The 23151-nt window shown below is 38.8% G+C and overlaps 1 protein-coding gene across 1 annotated transcript in view; it reads right to left on the reverse strand.

Annotated features, from left to right (window-relative positions):
* The window catches only part of LOC126473159 (phosphatidylinositol 4,5-bisphosphate 3-kinase catalytic subunit delta isoform), a 165476-nt gene that overhangs the window by 106478 nt on the left and 35847 nt on the right, over positions 1–23151 (reverse strand). Inside the window, exons 6-7 of the mRNA XM_050100021.1 lie at positions 18020–18198; positions 15183–15410 (exon numbers count right to left, since the gene is read on the reverse strand). Of these exons, the coding sequence (XP_049955978.1) occupies positions 15183–15410; positions 18020–18198 (407 nt within the window). The remainder of the gene's footprint in view (positions 1–15182; positions 15411–18019; positions 18199–23151) is intronic.

Raw genomic sequence — 23151 nt, forward strand, 5'->3', positions numbered from 1 at the left:
TTAGTTTTAAATTTGAAGACAGACTAATTTGGACAAAACCAACAATAAGTTACATGAAATGTGATCTGGACTCTATTTCAAAAAATAACGTAGTTACATACGCAATATTATAACTGAAAGGTAACAGCCAAATGGCCCATAACAATTATACAAAATAATATTGTTACAAAATTCTGTTCCTTCCGATACCAAGATAATTGTTACTGAATGGCTTAGCAACAGTCCAACCAAACTATACCTTTTCTCCCCAAAAAGTGTCTCCCTCCATACTTATTTCCTCTCCTAGTCTTTCCATTGGCTCATCATCTCACCCTTGATGGGACCATCTAATTTGTAAGACGCTTCTGCTACTTAACATTTTTTCTCCTCTGTTTTCTTCTGCTGTTCTTATGGGACTTAGAGCAGATGAGAAACTTCTTCCTAAAGTCACACAATTTTACCATTACCCTCATGACTGCTAATGTCTCTTACATTCCATACAGACAATTTATCTGGATTGTGAATCTTGAAGACTTGAGAAATGAACAGTTGAACACACAAAGAAGTGCTTCACTTTGATGCATCATGTATGCATTAATAAAGTTTGATGCTCATTTACATTGTTGTGAAAGGAAGATGTAAAAACTACACCGTGTGTGCATATTTTTCAGATCAAATCTAAATAAATAATGGACATTCGAAAAAGCAAAGGAATGATGAATCACTTTGGTACAGTAATGGCACAAGCCTAGGCAAGAGGGCTCAATGCCATAAAAAGGACATCTGCAGCAATACACTGGCACAGCAATGCCACAGGACCTGCTGGATACCACAGCACACATGCTAGTTAGTGCCTGGTTAGTTACCGAAAGCAAGGACACATCAGCACATGGTTTCTGTGGCAGCAACACCGTAACATACACACTTTGATGCAAATAAATAATGGCCACCTTTCCACGCAGGTCACTGAACTGCAAGTCATCGAGATAGCAACAGCCATAGTGTTGGCCTCTGTCGTGAAGTTGCTACCGCTTGATTGTCATCCTGACAGGACCACCAGCCACGTGTCAAATAACAGTTGGATGGGCTGAGTGTCAAACTAAAGCTCTCATAGCCTGCACCATTCGCTGCCAGCAAGATGCTGGACTAGGGTTTATTCCCTGGACATCCACACACCTGGGCAGGTCCCAGCAGCCTCGATAATGGCTTAGCAGCTCAAGACCACCACTCCAGCACCTGAAGCAGTGCTACCAGAAATATTTACCATGCAAGGTCACTCCACACTTGGGCCAAACTGAGTGTTGCAAGACACCTGACCACACCAGCAGTACATGGACTCACTGCATCAATGCTAGCCTGTGCCATGTGCCGAGAGCACACAACTCTAGCTGCTCTAAGCTTGTTAGAAGAATAAATATTTTTCATGAATGCCAGCTGTCTTGCTGCAGCCACATTACTCATCCAACAGACTCCAATCATCCTCACCAACCCATCAAACCTACGATACCAAGGTAGGAGAGTCTAACAATAGACAATTTGAAGAACTGTTCTTCCCATCCTCTGTAGCGGTCATAGCACATCAGGCCACTACAGCTTGGAGTCAGAAGTGAGATCATTGGAGGTGATACCGCAGTCATTAATGCTGTTGTACGTAGCAGCATGTGTTTTCTGTAATCCCCCAGTGGTTCCTTCGATTTATTGTTCCTCTGTTCATGTCTATCCCCTTTTACCTTTTCTGCACAGAATATGTTAGGGATGAATGGATGTGGAGGAGGGATAGACAAGCATAAGTAGGAGACAGTGTAGCATAATTTATGGTTGTTATGTAAGCATAAATTTAAGAATTCTCCAGAGGTCTATACCAGCTGATATGTGCTTTGATGACTGCCAAGTGTCTGAGAAGTGTGTGGAACTTCTCTCTTTCTTTCTGCTTCTATATCATAATGCTTCTGCTCCTGTGATCTAATTTTTTTAGTGAAATAGTTGTAAGCCATAGTCTAGTGCTCATGGAATAAAAATAGATCAGTGTCACAATAATGTCTTTGATTGGATTCTTTGTCTTCTCATAATGCAAAGCTGACTCAAAGCAGCATAGCAAGGCACTAAGAATCCACATTAATGCGAATCAGTCATTGGCCATGACGCAACTGTTATACCGCTCCTGGTCCCTCAAAGGTCAGTTGATATGACAGCAGAGAATCTACGCAGGATAACTGTTGGAATCAGTGTGAGGAATAGGGAGTAATGGAACGTGTATTGGCTTTCAGGGAAATATAACGAGAAAAACAGGTTACCAAGTAGTAGGAGTTGAGTTAAGGGGCACCGGTCACAGCTGGTAGAGAGGCTTGTGGTTAAATAAATATGTCAGTGGTACCACAGAGCTCACGAAGCACAATACGTTGAACAGGTCTCTCAGGAACGAGGGATGAAGTTTTAAGATTTTTTAAAGTAATGTTAAGTTGTTCTTGTTGGAATTCACGGTGTAGAGGAAGATGTAATAGGCTATTAAGATAATAAGTAAAGTGGGTCATAAGATGACTACGTTGATGAAGCTAGGTACACAATTGGAGAGGACAATTTCTGGAAATGAGTGAGTATGTAGTTCAGTAAGGTTAGACAAATCAAGTGGGAGTACTGCTGTAGCACACCTTCCAGAATCCTAAAACCCTATCCCTATGAGTTTGTTTGGCACTGCTACCAAACTGAAAACTCAGAGACACAGACTTTAAGTATGTTATGTACCCCTCACGAAGAGTGCTACAGGAAGCATAAGTGAATTACATACAAGTTACCTTACGTGGACAAAATTCAAAGCATGAGCCTGGTGTTTGTTCACACGAGAGGTTGAAGCCGTAAAAATGACATTTGCAGCAATATGCTGATGCAGCATTATGCTACAACACCTGCTGGATGCTGCCATCTACCTGCTGGTCAGTGTCAGGCTAATTACTGAAATTAGGGAGACACTGGCACTCAGCTTATGTGACATCTGTGGCAGCAGCACCACAACAAACCTGCTTTGGCGCATGTAAATGCTGGCCACCTGGCCAGGCAGCATGAGGTCACTACTTCTCCACCATCATCCTGACAGGACTACCTGCCAGGGGGACCAGCCACTGCCAGATAGCCTGAGAGTTGAACTGAGGCCCTCCTAGTCACCAAGCCACAGGGATGCTTGCCAGAGACAGGTGCCGCCAGCCAGTTGCCATACCAGAGTTCACTCGTCAGACATCCGAGCTCTGTCCCTCACCACTGGTAGGCAGGCCCTGGCCACCCCTCTAACAGAATGTCAATTCAATACCACCATGCCCACATTTGACATAGCACTGCCAGGAAAGTTTACAACCCAAGGTTGCACTGTGCAAAAGCCAAACTGAGTGTAGCAGCTACTGACATATTCACAGCAATGCTTCACTGCCGATGTCCATGCCTGTGGGGTTTCCATGAACATTGCCTGTCAAGCTGCAACCACCTTAATCCTCCAAAGGATCCCTGTGACCTCATCAGTCGACAATGCCCAGTGGAAGAGCTGGATGACACCCTGAAAACCTGAAGGATGACTCTTCCACCCCTCCTGGTCTTAGCACACCAGGTCACTACAGTGTCTAGAACAATTACTCAAAACTCATTCCACAGTATGATAAGCAGGTGGTGTGGTGTATATTTTGGGAACTTTTGACACCATAAGAAGTTTTTTGAGAACGAAGTATTTCACAACAACACTGTTGTATAAAACATTCTCGGACTTCTTACTGCATCAGTTCAGGGCAAAGCTTCGAGCTTTTGATGATTACCTCCATCATCTTCATCAGGAACAACACACTGTCAAAATTGCTGCTGCGGTGGCCTTATAAAGCCCAAAGATGGTTTCTGATTGGTCAGTAAACACAGTGGCAACTTTGACAGTCAGTTGCTCCTGATGAACACAATGGAGGTAATCGTCGAATCTCATGGTTTTACACTGAACTGAAGTGGCAAGAAGTCCATGGATGTTTTATAAACTATAACAAATTGTCACAGCTCACCAGCCTTCACTTACACCCAAACCTCCAGATGTCAGACACTCAGAACGGTACTAAACACTGTATGTCGATAGAGTATCAACCAAAACACCAATTTAGTTCATGGTGTATGCTGTCATCCAGTAGAACATGCATAAACAGTAATTAAAAGTAACAGAACTATAGAGCCCAGTAAGAGTGTGTCTTGAGCATATGACACAAAGATCTTGCATAGCTGAGTCTGTAGAACGTCAGATTGTCAAGCCAATGGTCCTGTGCTCAAATCCCACCAGTTACAAACTTTTTTAAAAATGGTTTATGCATGAAACTGTTATAAGGGAGGATATTTCCCTGATATGTAAAAAGACTTCTCGGAGTTTGTAGCAATGTTCTTTTGGCAGTCTGCTTTCGTTTCATTAGTTGAAAGTAGCAAGCTTATCGATTACATTTGTATAGCTAGGTTTGCTACTTTCAACTAACGAAGCAAAAGCAGACTGCCAAAAGAACATTGCTGCAAACTCCCAGAAGTCTTTTTACATGTCAGGAAAATGTTCTCCCTTTATAACAGCTTAATGCATAAACAGTTAAAAACAATCGTAGTCAGTGGGGTTTGAACACAGGGCCTTTCGATCAATGATCCAACGTTCAAACGACTCACCTACAAAAGATCTTTGTGTCATTTGCTCACAGACGTGCTTTTACTAGGCTGCGTAGTTCTGGTGTTACTTTTAATCATCATTTACGCATGTTCTACTGCATGACAGTGCACAGCATGAACTAAATCAGTGTTTTGGTTGATATTCTATAGACATACAATGTTTGGTACCAATTTGACTGACTAACATCAGGAGGTTTGGGTGTTACAGGTTGGACACAGGCTTTGTCCTAGTACAGTGGCTAGCCTAATACCCTCATTGTGGACTGTATCTAATACTTTTGGGTATAATAGTTTGGTAGGTCTATAATCAAGTCACAATTGTACAAAGGCTCTCAGTGAGGTTTGTCTATTACTCTTGTTTTGTGGCTAGTGTGTTTTAACACCTAAGGGATTTTGACAATGTATTCCCTAGGTTTAGTAACAACATCAACAAATTCGAGGCCTCAAAACATCACTATTTCTTTACAATTTAGAAGAGTTTCATTTACTCTTAATCAGTTAACTTTAAAACAAGATTTCAATGTCATTAGTAGTTGTGGTCTTGAGTCCAAAAACTAGTTTGATGCAGCTCTCCATGCTACTGTATCCTGTGCGAGCTTCTTCATCTCCAAATAACCACGGCAACCTACACCCTTCTGAATCTGCTTACTGTATCTCTTGGTCTCCCTCTACAATTTTCACCCCCCCCCCCCTCCCCAATACACACACACACACACACACACACACACACACACACACACACACACACACACACACACTATTCCCTACAATACTAAATTGGCGATTCCTTGATGTCTCAGAATGTGTCCTATCAACCAATGCCTTCTTTTGGTATGGTTGTGCCACGAATTTCGTGTCTCCCCAATACCATTCAGTACCTTCTCATTAGGTACATGATCTACCAATCTAGTGTTCAACATTCTTCTGGAGCACCACATTTCAAAAGCTTCTATTCTCTTTTTTGTCCCAACCATTTATTGTCAATGTTTCACTTCCACACATGGCTACTCTCCACACACATATCTTTAAAAAAGACTTCCTAACACTTGATTCAATACAAATTTCTCTTCTTCAGAAATGCTTTTCTTGCCATTGCTAGCCTACACTTTATATCCTCTCTACTTTGGTCATCGAGTGGCGCCACTAAGATAGTAGACTGTTCTGTGTAGCAGCACTAGCTTGCGGCCCCATTCCCAATATCTATGAGGATGAGTTGGTATCTGTAGGTTGTGTCCTCAGAAGTTCTTGAAACATTCCACGAGGGAAAAATATATCTAAAGACAAAGATGATGTGACTTACCAAACGAAAGCGCTGGCAGGTTGATAGATACACAAACACAAACATACACACGAAATTCAAGCTTTCGCAACCAACGGTTGCTTCATCAGGAAAGAGGGAAGGAGAGGGAAAGACAAAAGGATGTGGATTTTAAGGGAGAGGGTAAGGAGTCATTTCAATCCCGGGAGCGGAAAGACTTACCTTAGGGGGAAAAAAGGACAGGTATACACTCGCACACACACACATATCCATCTGCACATACCAAATGTGCGGATGCGCGCGCGCGAGTGTATACCTGTCCTTTTTTCCCCCCTAAGGTAAGTCTTTCCGCTCCTGGGATTGGAATGACTCCTTACCCTCTCCCTCAAAATCCACATCCTTTCGTCTTTCCCTCTCCTTCCCTCTTTCCTGATGAAGCAACCGTTGGTTACGAAAGCTTGAATTTCGTGTGTATGTTTGTGTATTTATCAACCTGCCAGCGCTTTCGTTTGGTGGTAGCATCGCGACAAGAGGCGGTCATGAGGTCTGAGTGGCCGAAGCCATGAGCTACACAAGGAGGGCCTGCGCAGAGGAAGGATCCTGGAGTACTTCACCGGGTTCTGTGTCGACAACAAGCAGCAGGCCGACATCCCATCAGTTGACTGGCAACATTTGTGTTGGATGACTGCTCGTGGCCTGGCTGCCCCCTTCTACCTGGCTGTCAACAGCACCACTCAGTAAATGCCACGACGCACTGTGGATCTATGGAGCTGCTTGCTGATAAAGGGGAGTAACATTCTGTAATCCTTGTGGTGATTGGTGTCATTGTCTACCTGACCTCCTAATTATTTTCTGGTTTGTATCTGCCCTCAGAGTTTTACTCAGGCATCTCTTTGGTCGAAAATATAGACCGTAGTATTGTACTAGACACTAGTTGTAGTTTGAAAATTTGTTCTGATATTATATTCCCCTTCCTTTCTAGTTCATACCCGATCATTAATGTTTTAATGAATCAGCTCCTGGTCGGAAATACACTCTGAACAATTGTACCAAGGCACAGGTTGCCATTAAACAAACAGGGTCTTGTCGTTAGATTTAGATGCTAACCAGTTCAATTCCTTGATTGTAACTGTATTTGAGATAATCTGAACTACCTGTTGTACTAAGCTGTGCATTCCTGCCTTTGAAAGACCAGGTCATTATTGCTGTATTTTTAACTGGATCTTGTGGTCCCACCAAGTGAGTCTCTTGTAATAAGTGCTCATACGTAACATTTTAAAATGTTCCTTCAGAGCGGCCTTCGTGACTGAAAAGCAATCTAACTATTGACATATTAATGGCCAATTGTCACCAGGACTTTAGTCAGAATAAGATTGTCAAAAGGGAGGGGTTGGGATCCAGTCGCACCTTGTTCCTGATTGAAATGAAAAGGTTGCTTGCTTTGAAGCAAGCCTTATCATTTTCATAACTGTTTCCTCATTTGTTTAACCTTTAAGCATAGGTGCACATCTTAACCCCGAACCTTTGCACATACAGTTTCCAAATAATATGTTATCAATATTACTTATATGTTTTCATGTGTTGCAAAAGGGCATTTAATAAGAGAAGCTGTGTACAGCACGATAGTAAACACCGCTGTTTCACCCCATACTGGGCGGTCTTCAGGACTGGGGCCTTGTAATTACTGCCATGTTGTTCTTGTTTGGATTTCTCCTGTAAAAGCTTATTCATTTAACACATTTGTTAATTTGTAAAGAAAACAAATTTATTATTATATAATGTTAAATAAACTGGTTGTGTGAAAAGAAAGTTACACTGGTGGGTCCTCCCTTCCACATTTTCCTTAATACCAGTAAATACCATGTCTCAATCATCATCAGTTATTTTGCTGCCCAAACAGCAAAACTCGTCTACTTCTTTCACTGTCTTGTTTCCTAATCTAATACCCTCAGCGTCAACTGATTTAATTACACTACATTCCATTATCTTTGTTTTACTTTTGTTGGTGTTCATCTTATATCCTCCTTTCAAGACACTGTCCATTCTCCTTACCTGCTCTTCCAAGTCCTTTGCTGTCTCTGATAGAATTACAATGTCATCAGCAAACCTCAAAGTTTTTTATTTCTTCTCCCTGAAATCGCTACTCCAAATTTTTCTTTGGTTTCCTTTACTGCTTGCTCAATGTACAGATTAAATATCATTGTGGGTCGGGTACAACACTGTCTCACTCCCTTCTCAACCACTGCTTCCTTTTCACAGCCATCGACTCGTTATACCTGTCATCTGGTTTCTGTACAAGTTGTAAATGGCTTTTTGCTCCCTATATTTTACATCTGCTAGCACCACAATTACAAAGAGAGTATTCCAGTCAATACTGTCAAAAGTTTTCTCTACATCTACCAATGCTATAAAAGTAGATTTGCCTTTCCTTAACTTGTCTTCTAAGATAAGTCACAGGGTCAGTATTGCCTCGCATGTTCCTACATTTCTTCAGTATACACACCGATTTTCCCCAACGTGAGCTATCACATTTTCCATTCTTCTGTAAAGAATTCATTACTTTTTTTCAGTCAAAAACTTAAAACTGGGTTTTTCTGATGACTTTAGCCCCATAACTGCTAGATGCAGCTACCTTGTAATTCTTACATGAACGGCAGAAAATCAAATGTCATCCACAAATAAGAAGCACTGCATGGAATTATTACTGTGGATGATCTATTATTGTCAGTGAATGAGGAACTGTTGTACATCTTTGAGGGCTACCATTCTTCTGTTGAAAATGAACTTGCACTTAACCCACTGGATCTGTCTTCACTTAGTATTGTTAATTCACATCCCTTTAGACTGAAGAAACAAGATATTAGGTATTAGGCGATGTCTGCACAAAAACACTTGTTATACTGCTCCCAACAGCAGAGCCAGGTTAACAATGGTAGAATGACATTACCAAACCCATAATAGTGGTAAGTGAGGACCTGATGAATTCTAGGAACCTACCGCAGAAGTAGTTAACCGTATGTTCCAAAGGCTTTCCTGAAAATCCCTTGGTGTTAGCATTACACTGGGTGGGTACAGTTCTTCCCTTGTTTAATATGGAAATTGAAACAGCTTCTAGCCACAACCAGGGAAATTTTCAGGTCACCTTCATTTACTTACATAACATGATGAAACCTTCCTTAGCATTTACTGCATGGTGAAGCTACCACTAAATGGCTTTTGTCATGACTTGGTAAAGTATCATTGCTCATCAGTGATCACTTAGTGGTGAGGGTAGTCCTGACACAACTACTCCTTTATCTGTTTTATTATATGATTGTGTTTGTCCTAACTAGCCAACATGTTGTAATGTTATCAATAATATGACTGCATATGCATCTTTCCAGAGTCATCCATGCCTAACTCTCACAGAGCAGACACTCACCATTGCATCCTAATGGAGAGGTTGTCACTAAGTCATTCCGACAATGATGTGATGGAATCTTTAGGAGCATCTTTGTAACAAATCTATCAGGGACATTTCATTTCAAACCTTTTAAATCTACCCAAGATGACTGATGGTGATGTGACTGTGAAGTGGAAAATGCCTAGGAAGAATAAAAGCTGAACCAAGAACAGGTAGACCTTATACACTAATGGATAGGGACCATACAGGGACCACTGGACATTGCAGAGAGTAAACCACTTTTAAAAATAACTTTCGAGAGAGGGGAAGCACAGCTCGGAGACACGGGGGGCAACAATTAAAAAATGCTCAACTCAATAACCATTCAAATTATCATAAAAATTATAACAATTAAAAAAGTGAAGAATGCTCAGGTGTCTCCAAAAGCCGCATAGCTGCACAAACCTGCTTTATTTGCAACTAGCAGATTAACATAGGTATAGATACATCTACAAGTTTATAAGGGTTATATTTTCATAATGTAGATGGACAATTACGGAGTCCCGGCATTCAGCATGTTACCCATGTTAAGAATCACACCACAATGGTGGGTATGATATGCATATATATGCCATGTTGCTATCCGTTTTATACAGCTGGTGTCTACCAATCCTGTAATATATTCTATGAGGTGTTATCTCGCCTGGCTCATTCAGCAGCCATGCTTTGCACACTTTCAACAAACATCTTTTGAGTGTACTTAATTTTATTATGACAACCCACCACTGTGGTTTGATTCTTAACATGGGTAACTTCCTGAATGGTAGGATGCTGTAATGTCCATCTGCATTATGAAAATACAACCATTATAAACCTGAAGATGTGTCTATACTGACATGAAACTGGCAGTTGCAAATAAAGACCCTTCATACAGCTATGCGGCTTTTGGAAATGGCTCATCATTCTTACCTTTTTTAATTATTGTAATTTTTATGAAAATGTAAATGGTTATTGAGTGGAGTGTTTTTTTTAATTGTTGTTCACAGTTGCAAAGAGTGGTTACAAAAAAACACCAAAAGTAGTCATTCATGAGTTTCAGAGTGCTACCAGCGCTCCAACTAGCAACATGATTGCGGTACAATGGTTGTGTAGCTCCTCATAGGCCTAACATTTCTGTGGTCAATGCTAAGCGATGCTTGAGTTCATGTACAGAACAATGCCACTAGACAGTGGATAATTGAAAATGAGTGGTTTGGTGCAATATATCACACTATACCCTGTGGAAATCTGATGCAAGGGATTTGGTGAATGCGTGGAGGAAGTTACCCACCATCAGGTGTAGTGCTAAAAGTGATATACAGAGGAGGTAGTGTTATGGTATGAGAGTGAGCTTCATGGTTATGATGTGGTCCTCTTATCGCACTTAAGAAAACGATAAATGCGGAAGGATATGAACACATTGTACAGTATTGTGAACTGCATACATTAGATGAACAATTTCAATGTGATTACTTGTATCAACATGTTGTGTCCTGAATGAATTTTCACTCTGCAGCTGACTGTGGGCTGATATGAAACCTCCTGCAGATTAAAACTATGTGCCGGACCAAGACTCGAACTCAAGACCAGAGTAACAGTCCAGCACACAGTTTTAATCTGCCAGGAAGTTTCATGTTGTATCCTGTCATTCAGCATCATCTGTGGGGCAATGGCTTGTGGACAATAATATTCCTGAAATGGGATGGTCTGCACAGCATCCTGAACTGAACCCAATGAACACCTTTGGGATAAGTTAGTAAATCAATTTTGCCCAGTGTCCAACATCACTACCTTCTCTGGTTTGGGTTTTTGAGGAGGATGTGCTGCCATTTCCCCATAGATATTCAGGCACTGCATTTAAAGTATAGCAGCGTTCAATCTGTCACAAAGGCAAAAGGTAGATGCTGCCCTATTAATGTTCAGTAATAGGTATCTTGATAATTTTGATCAGGTAATGTCATGTGTAGTTCAGCATGCTGAGCAACTGTTTTGTCAGTTTCATTTCAGGATCTGTTCAGTTTGGTGCACTCAGTAGAGCGCAAGTCATCAAATGTCTTCCCCTGAGCATTGTCTGTGAGAGAAGTTAGCATGTTACAAGTTTAATGGCTGAGAATGGCCTTACAGCAGTTGTTATGTATGTATGCTACATCACACTGAGAATATATATTTATTCTGACAATAAGTGGCCACCATAAGAGCTTAAGCTATGTAGCAAATGGTAACAGAGCACCATAGCCTATTATGAAGGCAAGGAGAAAATTTCTCAGCCTGGCAGTGAACCAATGTCTGTTATGTAAAAAAGTACTTTTTTTTACATATTCTTTTTTAGGTCAATGTATTCTGTCCAACATCATTCCACTGAGAATATTCCATACAAAATAACCATCTATGATTACCATGAGATCTTCACTGGACACAAAATATTTTATAATTCATTCTTTTATAAGTGGTGATGGATGGGTCTCAGATGTGAGAACAAGTAAAAGTTAAAGAGAGCTAAAACTTGAATTTTCCAATATCTACATCTATACTCCATAAACCACTGTGAAATGTATGGCAGAGGGTACGTCTCATTGTGCCAGTTAACAGAGTTTCCCATGATTCCATTCATTTATGGAGTGCAGGAAGAATGGTTGGTTGAATGCCTCTGTGCATGCTGCAATTATTCTGATCTTGTCCTCACGATCCCTATGTGAGTGATATGTAGTGTATTGTGGTATATTCCTAAAGTCATCTTTTAAAGCCGGTTCTTGACTTCAACAGCAGACATTCTCAGAACAGTTTACATCTATGTTCAAGAGTCTACCAGTTCAGTTTCTTTGGCATCTCTGTGACACTCTCCCATGGGTCAAACAGACCTGTGGCCATGCTGCATGCATTCAGTTGTTGCAAAACAATCGGTATGCACAGGTCCAACTTCGAGATAGGTCACACCCAGAGGGGCACATACAATAACTCAGTAACATTTTATTTCAAAAACAACATACAATCAGGAATTTTTTTGAACAACATTAATGTTTAATATTACCGACTGAAGTACTGTTTACAAATTCTACATTTTGTTACTACCGTACCCATAAACAATTGGGTACTGTTCCAAATGTTCAGCAGTAAGTTTGTGTTGTAAAACACTTAAAACATTTTTATAAGCAGAAAAAGACCATTCTACAGCACTTGTTTCTGGCACAAGTTTACCCATCCCATTAATAAAACTATCAATATGAGACAAGGATTCAAAGCTTGAGTTATTGTTCAAAATGTTTTCAAACTATTCTTTAAGTTTTCTCAGGAATACCTCCAGAAATGAGGAGTTCACCAGGCTAATTTTATTGGTTAAATGAAAGGATTCATTCAACACCAAACCTTGAGTTTCAAGCTTTTTAATACTCACAGGTATATGAAAAAATGGGTGCTAATGAGAGCAATGTTTTTTTTTAATACTGGAAGCAATCATTAAATGCTTCCTTGCACTGGAAAACTGCCAAAGCCTCTGCTCTATCAAAGTCGTATACTACACTTCTGATGGCCTCAAAACATTCATTCATTGTAGAACAACACAGCTTCGACCCACATACTCCAATCAGTTACCACTGGTTCTGCATGTAAAGGCACATTTGGTAGTTTTCCTTCCTAGGTCTTTATGCAAGCACGTGCCTTAAGAAACACTTTATTTGTGGATGAAATCAGTTTATTTACATTCACAAACATGGATCGTAGTTCTTCAGCAAGGCGGTTTACTCTGTGCCCGAAGTACATCACATGAATGAAATTGGGATAAAATGCTTAAGAGTGTTTTTGCTGCTTTTATCATATAGGAAGCAGCATCTGAGAGAAACACCCTTTGACCTGCAAAAGATTCTGGAAATATTATTCTAATACTCTCATTCACAAATCTGGTGTGCACCAACAGTTAAATTTCCAATGTAACAACCACAAGTGTCAGTAGTTTAGTCAACTGAAAGCCAAATAAAGTTGTCCTCAAGTTCTTTGCATATTTTTTCCAGAACATGTTGGTAAAATGTCACTATGTAATTTTTATGTAACATTGATTCATTTGGTATATTTTGATTTAAGCAATATTTGTGCAGGAAATATTTCAGAACAGGGCTTTTAAGTTTGTGCAAAGATGAATATTACTTGCAATGAGTACTTCACATAAATCCATTTTTAAGTGATTTTTTGTTTACCTTTGGAGGTTAAATCCCTGCTACTGCTACTTGCCACTGTCTTTTGCATCCAGTGATAAAGACTTGGCTTGACATGCTGGTTTATTTGAAACTTTTTTTTTTTTCACAAAACGTTTTCCTCACGAACTCAACAATATAAAACATTTCTGTCATGTGTAAATGTTACAGAATGGTCAGCTATCCACAAATCAAGATTTCTTTTTCCAGGTGGCATTATGCACAAGACATTACACGGTACATGTAGGCACATTAAAATCTGAACAAATAAAATGAAAACTAAACTGAAACAATGCACATGCACGACATGTGCAGTATGACAGAGGAGGGCATTAAGAAAGAACTCTGCCTGTGTGTTTCTGTTCAGTAATCAGTCCACTAGCTAGTTGTCTCTTGGTTAGCAATCACCTGCAGTTATAGGTTCCACTCACTCTGTGAGACATAGAAACAAGACTGAGCTAGAGATTGCCCATCTAGATTTTTAAAATATTGTAAACATAGAGCAAAAACATGCATCATGACCAATTTTTAGCCAACAATGACTGGTGAGAAGGATGTAAATATGCAAAATACACATACAACATGCAAATGATTATAATCCAGTCTTACTCATTAATATAAAACATGAAAGGGCCAAAATACTTACATAGCAAATATCAGACACTATTTCACTGTTTGAAAGATAATAAATAAGATGTTATCCTTTTCCTGGCCTTATAGGATTATTTTGCTTTCATATAGATTATCCCCTCATTATTTTGGTTTTTCTACTTTTTTTTCACTTCCTTTAAAATATCATAAAGAACAAACTTGAATAACTTGCCTTCTATACTTCAACTAAAATCATTTTTGTCACTGACACTCATTAATAGTGGGGAGTGAAGTTTCTGGCTCAGACACAACATATCATATGCTCACACTCTCAATAACTTATGCAGCTTCTATCACCTGGTGTGGCTGTACTGCTTGTGACTGCAAAACAAGTATCAGACTGAGCATGTGGAGCTGAGAAACGTCTGTGATTGTCTGATACCAGCCCCTACCAATTTACTCATTGAAATATAGGTCACAAAGTTATTTTAACTGAAGTATAGAGACCAGTATCGTGTGGTCAAACCATTAAAATGGTATATTGAGTTTTCTACGTACAGCCTGACTTTAGGCATATGAATCTTGCTGTTGCGAGCTCTGAAGGTATAAATATATGGAACATTAGAACTAAGGTTGATGTTTTAACTACATTTTTATTTACTCTTTTTCTAATATTTGTTACACTGGTCTCCTCATCCTCTTTCAATTAGCAGGGACTTTGATCTATTATACTCTTACTCAACACTCATTCTCACAATCTGTAAGTATAGAATAATTAGCTGATGTTCATAATGAAAGCTTTCTCTGTCTTTGTTTTATTGTAATTAGAATTTATTTTTGTGTGGTAAACTTTTAAAAAAATAGTAAATCCAGGGTTTTCAGTAAGTAACATTTTTGCCAAAAATGTAATTAAAGCATAACAAAGGAAGGAGCAATACAAGTTTACATGCAACCAGTGTAATGTATGATTTTTATTTCCATTAGGAAGGTAAGCTGTGTAACTCATTATGACACATGATCTTCATATATTATTAAAAAAGTTCAACAAACTGTAATACCTGTTATCAAATAAAAAATACTTGAGACCTACCTGCTTTGAATCCTTTAATCTGCGAAATTTGGAACCTTTGGCAGTCTTTGAGATCTCATAAACAACAAGGCAGAGACGTGCCATTCGTGGGATGTTACAGACTTGTATGTCAAACTGCAAATCCTCCTCCCACTCACACTCCCCATCCTTCGACACTTGCTTCTCACTTGTCTTCTGCGGCTCAGCAAGTGACTTACCTCCATGAAAGAGGCCTGCTTGCACTCCCACCTGAAATAGTATGAACGTGTTCAATTTACTAGAGAGAGAATAAGTAGCAGGATTCATAAAAATTCATAACAGAAGCAACTGTGAGTGTCAAGTGTTACAATAATCTGTGAATCTGTTATTAAGTGAGTTGTTGTTGTTTTGTTGTGGTTCTCTGTAGCACGATTTGTTTTGCGAAGTGCTCCACACTAAACTATCCTGTGCAAGTCTCGTCATCTCTAAATAACTTCTGCAATCCACACCCATTTAAACTTATTTACTGTATAGGATATGTCTCATCAACCTACATCTTTCTTTTAGTCAAGATATGCCAAAAATTCTTTCCTTCCAAATTGAGTTATTTCTACATTAGTTATGCAATCTACCCATCGAGTCTTCAACACTCTCCTGTACACGACATTTCAAAACCTTTGAATCAGTTCTCATCTACACTGTTTATTGTCCAGATATCACCTTCTTATAAGACTACACTCCAGCCATATTTTTTCTAGCACTTAAATTTATATGCATTATTAACATATTTCATTTTTTCAGAAAGGCAGGTGTTTATCATAACCTTGTGTGTCTAATGCATTTAACAATTCATTCAATGGTGCGAAGTGCACACCAGAACCAGAGGCAGTTGTCACCTGAAATCAAAGAATCACTATCAGTGAGTGATAAGTGATGCAAAATGCTATTATCTTCACAACTAACATTTCAACCACACCAGGCACTCTGAGCTGTACAGGGCAATTAACTTACATCTTCATTTAATTGAAACTAAAGAATTAAAATGCCATTTCTTGTTTTAATGTGTGTGGCACCAAATCAGTTATTTGACCTCACGTAATATTTTCCTAACTCTTGACTTGCTGGTATACCTGCAGTTGTCTAGCACCAGTAATCATTAACAACTGCTAGGAAAGAAGGGCTGCTACATAACTGTCTGAACATGAGGAATTACACCATGATATGTATGAATACATCTTGAAAGTACTACGAATGCACATAACAAAAGAAAGTAGAGTTGACTAAGTTGACCAAATTTTTCCATTGGAGGTTCAATCATTTTACAAAAGCTTTTCAGTATGAAATTTGGATCATTTTGACCCCACAAAAATGCACAAGCAGATAGTGTATGCACTGCCTTATGTAGTCAGTTATCAAATGAGACACTTTCACAAAGGCTAGATTTTTTGCTGCAATTGGATATTCTGGAACCTATATACTGTCTTCAACTGCTGAAAAGCACATCAGCTGGATGGATATAAACTGGAGAAAGAAAACCATGTTCTCTAATGGAGAACAGGCAATATATTTTTAGGGTACGTCAATGCAAAGTGTAGTGTAGCAAATTCATTTGTGGCACCTGTTTTTCAGGAGCCGCCAACCGAATGTACATGCCAAAGGTTTCATCATTATTTAATGTATTTTAAAGTAGGAGTATTGCACTTTTCTGTTACTACGAAAAATCATTTGTCCTGTATTTCAGTTACTCCTGAGTACTGGGAGAATATGTGATGCCTCCACTGACTGAGCCACAACAAGCAATTGGTCACTAACTGCATGCCCCACTAATTTCCATCACTCAATGAGAAGCATACACTCACTGTCCTGGGACATTCTTAGAATTGTTAAAATAAACTAGTGTTGTATAATTTTGCTATTAATTCATTGGTGTGACATTTTTAATGTTATCAGAGTCACGATGTAGACAATAAACATCTATATTGATCACAAGTAAGTGGTTCTCATTTCAGAGCACTTAAAGCTTACCTTGTAATAATGAGCAATGGTTTTCTCATTTATTTTTGCTGACTTCTAAGCTAGATGAGGCCTGTGGAATTCTTCAACTACAGGTGACTTTTGCTGGAGTATCAGGACATATTTTTCATTTTAGAGGAAGATTTTAATATGATTCAGACTTTTCAGAAGACGTTTCACATATACATTTTGTGCTGATCAGAGGCTGAGTTTTAAGTTAATTAATGGCAACATTGAGGAAGAAGTCAATTACTGACAGAGATGCAGTCATCATTAACATCTAACTCAAAAAAGAGATTGGGAAATCATTTCAAAGGCTAGAATATTAAACCGATGAGATGAGAATCTTGTGTCCAACACTACAATACAGGAAAAGGAGGGGAATGAGGAAGGGGGGCAGGGGTGGGGGAGGAGAGGTGTAGGAGGGGGACCATTAGAAAAGGAATGAACCACGTAACTGTTGCAATTTTCTGATAAAGAGCATAGATATGTGTCATGTTTCATTCATCTACAGGTCAGCAGTTGCCTTTCGTAATTTTTGTTAGTTTGTTTTCATTCTGTAATTTCCATTGCTGTACCATTACATAAGAGTATGTACTGCTAGATTACACTTATCACACAAAGCTTTTAAAATGGTGGGCACTGCTTTTCTATTGAATTTTGACAAGTTATAGCTTGTGCTAACGAACAGTATATTTCAAGAAGTTCAAAAGTTTGTTTATTCATTCATCCAAACTTAAAACAGTAAATAAAACTTCTAACATGCAACAGTCAACCATTCTTAATAGAGATGTGTGTCAATAGTGCAAATCCTTACCAATAAAAAGGAATTTCAATAATGCAAAATATTAATGCACATACATTACCTCTGTTCGTGTTACATCGCAGTTCAGGCGGCATATGGCACTTATGCGGAATGCAAATTTCACATCTATGGACCACGATGACAAATGCTTCCCCTTCTTTTTCCAAGTTAAAGTTGAAGACGATGACCTTGGTTTCCTTTCTACATCTTCAGCATCCTCATACACATTGTCAATATCAACTGAAAATAATGGGTTTGTCCATAACATAGTTTTACAAATAGAAACATTATAATATCTTGTACAATTTATCACAAAACGTGAACTTCCTTCACACAAGACTAGAAATGCCAGGTGCAAAATTAGTTTAAAAGGGTTTAATTTTTAGTGACCAAGACTTGTTGGTTAGAATGAAAAAGAGCTTAGACTTAAAAGTAGACCTCTTTGTAGATATCTACACAAAAAAGTGCAGAAAAAAGAGAAGCAAGTAAAATGGTCAGCAATTTCAACCATCGTCCTTCCACTGGTGAAAAGTGGCCTCTTCGGTTTCACTTGGTTCTGGGCTAGCAGGTACCATTACATTCTAGCAGTGTCCCTGATGTCATTCCATCATGTACAACCATTTCATGACATGGTAGGAACAGTATTATCTGTGTTTTGCCTCTTATGATGATGTTACATTAATACTTTATTTATCTGTTACAGACATATTCAAATATTATACTTTTATTATTTATTTGTTGAGGGCCTCTTGGACCACACTATCATTTTGCATACAGCATTCATTCATTCACACATCATATTTCGTAAATTCCATCATCAAGGAGAGCCTTCAATGATGTAGGATGAGTAAAGATGCACATTAACAGGGAAAAAGCATCTGCTGCTGGTACTTCTGTAAAATAAATCAACAATCATAGGTTATGGAAATATCACTGAAAATGCCAACAGGGTAATTTTTCTGGTTTGGCAGAACTGAGTTCACGAGATTACATAACGTTTTCACAAGCAGTGAGCTTTGCTTCCTTCTAAACACACTATTCCTGCAATGTTCATGAGATGGTTTCAAAAATGGTTCAAATGGCTCTGAGCACTATGGGACTCAACTGCTAAGGTCATTAGTCCCCTAGAACTTAGAACTAGTTAAACCTAACTAACCTAAGGACATCACAAACATCCATGCCCGAGGCAGGATTCGAACCTGCGACCGTAGCGGTCTTGCGGTTCCAGACTGCAGCGCCTTTAACCGCACGGCCACTTCGGCCGGCTCATGAGATGGTTTGTTCACACTTCACATCTTGTTTTTGGTCATTAGTTTCAATTCAGCCTGTTTCTCACTATCTTCTTGTGGAAGAGATATCTGTCAAAAGCATCTTCAGGCTAGATTTATAGGATGCTTCCTCCGGTACTTGTAAACCGGGGCATTGTGGTTTAGGGTTTTATACCGAAACAGTTTAAACATCTTTATAGTCTTCCTAATTCTGTCCACTCATTTCAGCTGACCAGAACATCATGCTTATCTTTTGCGTATCATCCCTATGAGTTTATATACTTTATTGTAAATTCCTTTGTCAATTATTTTCATGAATGCCATTCTTGTTATTGGATCCCAGTTTTCTTCTAATGATACTGTACACATTCTTGTCCTTTACTGCCACCCAAGAACAAGGTTTCACTTACTTACAAAACTAATGGTTTCAGAACTGTTGTATAATTACATATTCTGCTGAGAGAGGTCATCGCAACTTCGCATATTCATGGTCAAGCTGTTTTTATAACGATATTACCAATATACTTAATTTTTTCTACTATGTCGGTAGCACCAATACTTTATGCCATTAATGTAACTGCTGCATCATTATTGTCTGTTCATAAATGTATATATTTTTCACTATTTGTAGCAATGAATATTTTTTGTTTTATTTATGTATGAAAAAATGATGGTCCTATTAATGATTCGTACACAGGGATTGATAGGTAATAATGTATTTTTAAGGAAGGAAAAGCTGGAGGGAAGACCCTAGGCATGTAGGAGGTGGACAATGCACCAAGAGCAGAATGGCCACCAGCCAGTCACTAGCCTTTAGACTGTCAACATCTTGGTGCAGAAGCATGGGTAATTATCTGCAAATCTACTGAAAATGAGCCTCAAATGAATGCATTACCAGCTTACTACAACATGGAATGTTTGTGCAAGCTCCAGAAAGAAGAATTACATTAGAGCAACTTACGTGATGAATCACACTTGCGCAATACTAATACATGCCATCCATGAATCAGTATCTCCTTTATTGTGAACTAATATATTTGTGAAATTTAAATTTCATGTGTTACCAAACAGTCATTGACCTTAGGCATTTAACCTGTGCTCATATCCTATTCCCAATTCCTGATGTTATGCTGAGTGTCCACAATACTGAATCTAATTTTAAAGGGCATTTTGGTTTTGTTAATAATGATGGTGATGATTATAATGATGTAATAGCTGAAGTGCTTAAAACAGGAATAAAATCACTAGTCAAATTTAAGAAAGATTGCTTTCTTAGATTTCACAATCTGAACTGAAAATTTACTTGTTGAAAAAATAACTAACATATTATTCCACTCTGTTATGAAACCAGTCTTAAACAAAGAATTGATAAAAAGCTGAATTTTGAGTAAAGTGATTTTGCTTTAAGAGCATTCCAAGTAAGTGTACCTACTGAGAGGGCCTCCTTATTCTAGAAACACATTTGATCATTGCCTGAATAGATACTGTACGAGAAACATTCTTTCAAAGTTAGACTGTTCAGTTGGTAAACCTTATTGTGAGGGAGAGTATTGCTAGTCTGTTAATACCTCATAGTAGAGTGCTATGTAGAAGCTCTTGTTAATGACTGATTTTGCAAAACTCTTTCCAAGAGATAAATGTTAGAAGGTTTCATTTTATCTAATGAATCTCTGAAGCTTAAAATTATTAACACTTATTTCAAAATTATATGTCCAACTTAGACTGCCAGTAATTTTTTTCACCTCTTTACAAATAATAACACCAGCTAAACGAATGTTCAAATACTGTACTCTAATCTCTACTCTCATTTAGAAAACACAAGGTGACAATTATTGAACTATATGAAAAATGTAAATTAGTTACAAACTAAAGCTTGCACACACTTTACTCAACATGTAAACATCACTACAGGATTTAGGTTGAGACATGTTCGATATGCCTGCCATCATCAGGTACAGATGAATAACAAAGTTCTCCTTGACTCGCTGAAGTGTCCAAACATCAATACTGTCGATGACCTCCTGAATAGCTGTTTTCAGTTCAGCAAGGTTCTGGTCTTATTGCTGTACATCTTCTCTTTAATATAGCCCATACAAGGAGTTTCATATTTATAGATTCCGAGAATATGGTGGCCAATTGAGGCCCATGTCAGTAGCCTCTTGGTACCCCAAAGCCTAAATGTGATCCCCAAAGTGCTGCTCCAGGACATCAAACACTCTCCTGCTTTGATGGGATTGAGCTCCATCTTGCATGAACCACATCTTGTTGAGATCAGGGTCACTGGAGATCAAATCATCTTCCAAAACCTTCACGTACTGTTCGGTAGTCACCGTGCCGTCAAGGAATATCACACCGATTATTCCGTGACTGGATATTGCATACCACACAGTCACCCGTTGAGGGTGAAGAGACTTCTTGATCGTGAAATGCAGATTCTCAGTCCCCCAAATGCACCAATTTTGCTTACTGATGAATCCCTCCAAATGAAAGTGGGCTTCGTCACTAAACCAAATCATATTCACATCAAAGTCCTGTTCGGCAGTTCTCTGGATAATAGTGTTGACAGAACACAACCACTGTTCATGGTCCTGGGGCTTAGTGGCTGATGGGTTTGAATTTTGTGTGTGAGGAGATGCAGATCTTTAACAATAATTTGTCGCAGTGTCTCCCAGTTATTTCTCACTTGTCTGATAGATTTCCTGGGGCTGGTTTGACACACAGCACACGTCTTCTTGATGTTTTCAGAGTTTTCACCCTTTTTGAATGACCGACATTGCCAACACCGTCATCACGAGCACTACTCATTCTCTCAAACTTCCAAATCAAATTCTTGATAGTTAGCACACTTGGACCTGCTGTCTTCATCTTGAACTCAGTTGCAAACTTTCTTTGAGCCACAGTTGGGCTGTTACTGCTCACGTAGTAAGCCTTCACCGGCACTATAAACTCAGGCAAGTTGTACTGTGACATTTTCATGTGCAAATGGCCGACAGCCACAAGGCGCATGCGCATACTATTTGCCATCATGCACCGTGGCCAACTGTGCAGTTTGAACAACCCAACACAAACCATTCAGAAGTTATTACAATTTTATTTCATATAGTTCAATAATCATCACCCTGCATGTTGTGTTTAGAAGATAAAAGTAATAGTCTGATTGCTTATACTCAATTAATTACACAATCATAGTCATAAACCCCGTGAAAGGGTACCTCCAACAAACTTACTATTATAAGGGGCGTTATATATTGATGTACCTGCATTATGCATGGAATTTTAAAGGGGATCTTTGATGATCGTCTTTTTAAGAATGTGTGTGTGCCAGTTCATTCCACAAATTCCTTTAGCAGGTTGATTTGGATTCTAGCAATTTCTACATTATTTGAGAGGATAAGACACAAAATAGTATATTTCATTTCCATTTTCCGGGGATGCAGCTGTTTTATGTTATTTTTATTCATCAGGTTTGGATGAAAAGCAGCACAGACAAGTCATCCACTTGCTGCACTACTATTCTGACCTCAAAGGAATAAAAGCGACACCCTTAGAAACTCATCTTGTATTTTGTGTCTACCAGGGTGACTGTACTTATGGTGTGCTGTTTCAGGTCAACCCCAAATTTACATTGGCCTCATAATATAAAGAGTCAAACTGTTAATGTCAAAGGCTGACACACACTGTTTAGAGCTAAGCAGACAATACTTTTGAATGTTTTGAGGTTGTGGATCTATTTGGTTACTGAGCAATTTTTCCTGAAGTTCTTTGCTAATTACCTTTTGATCACTCCAGAGTGGCAAATGATAAAATTGTGTAAATCATATGTAATTGCTGTCACTTTTCATGCTGCCTCACTTGCACAATGGACAGATCTATGCTATTCACCACTCTTTGGGTATGGCTTCCACATTACAAATTTCTTCAATTT

Source organism: Schistocerca serialis, chromosome 4 (genome assembly GCF_023864345.2).
Source record: "Schistocerca serialis cubense isolate TAMUIC-IGC-003099 chromosome 4, iqSchSeri2.2, whole genome shotgun sequence".
Classification (NCBI taxonomy): Eukaryota; Metazoa; Arthropoda; class Insecta; order Orthoptera; family Acrididae; genus Schistocerca; species Schistocerca serialis.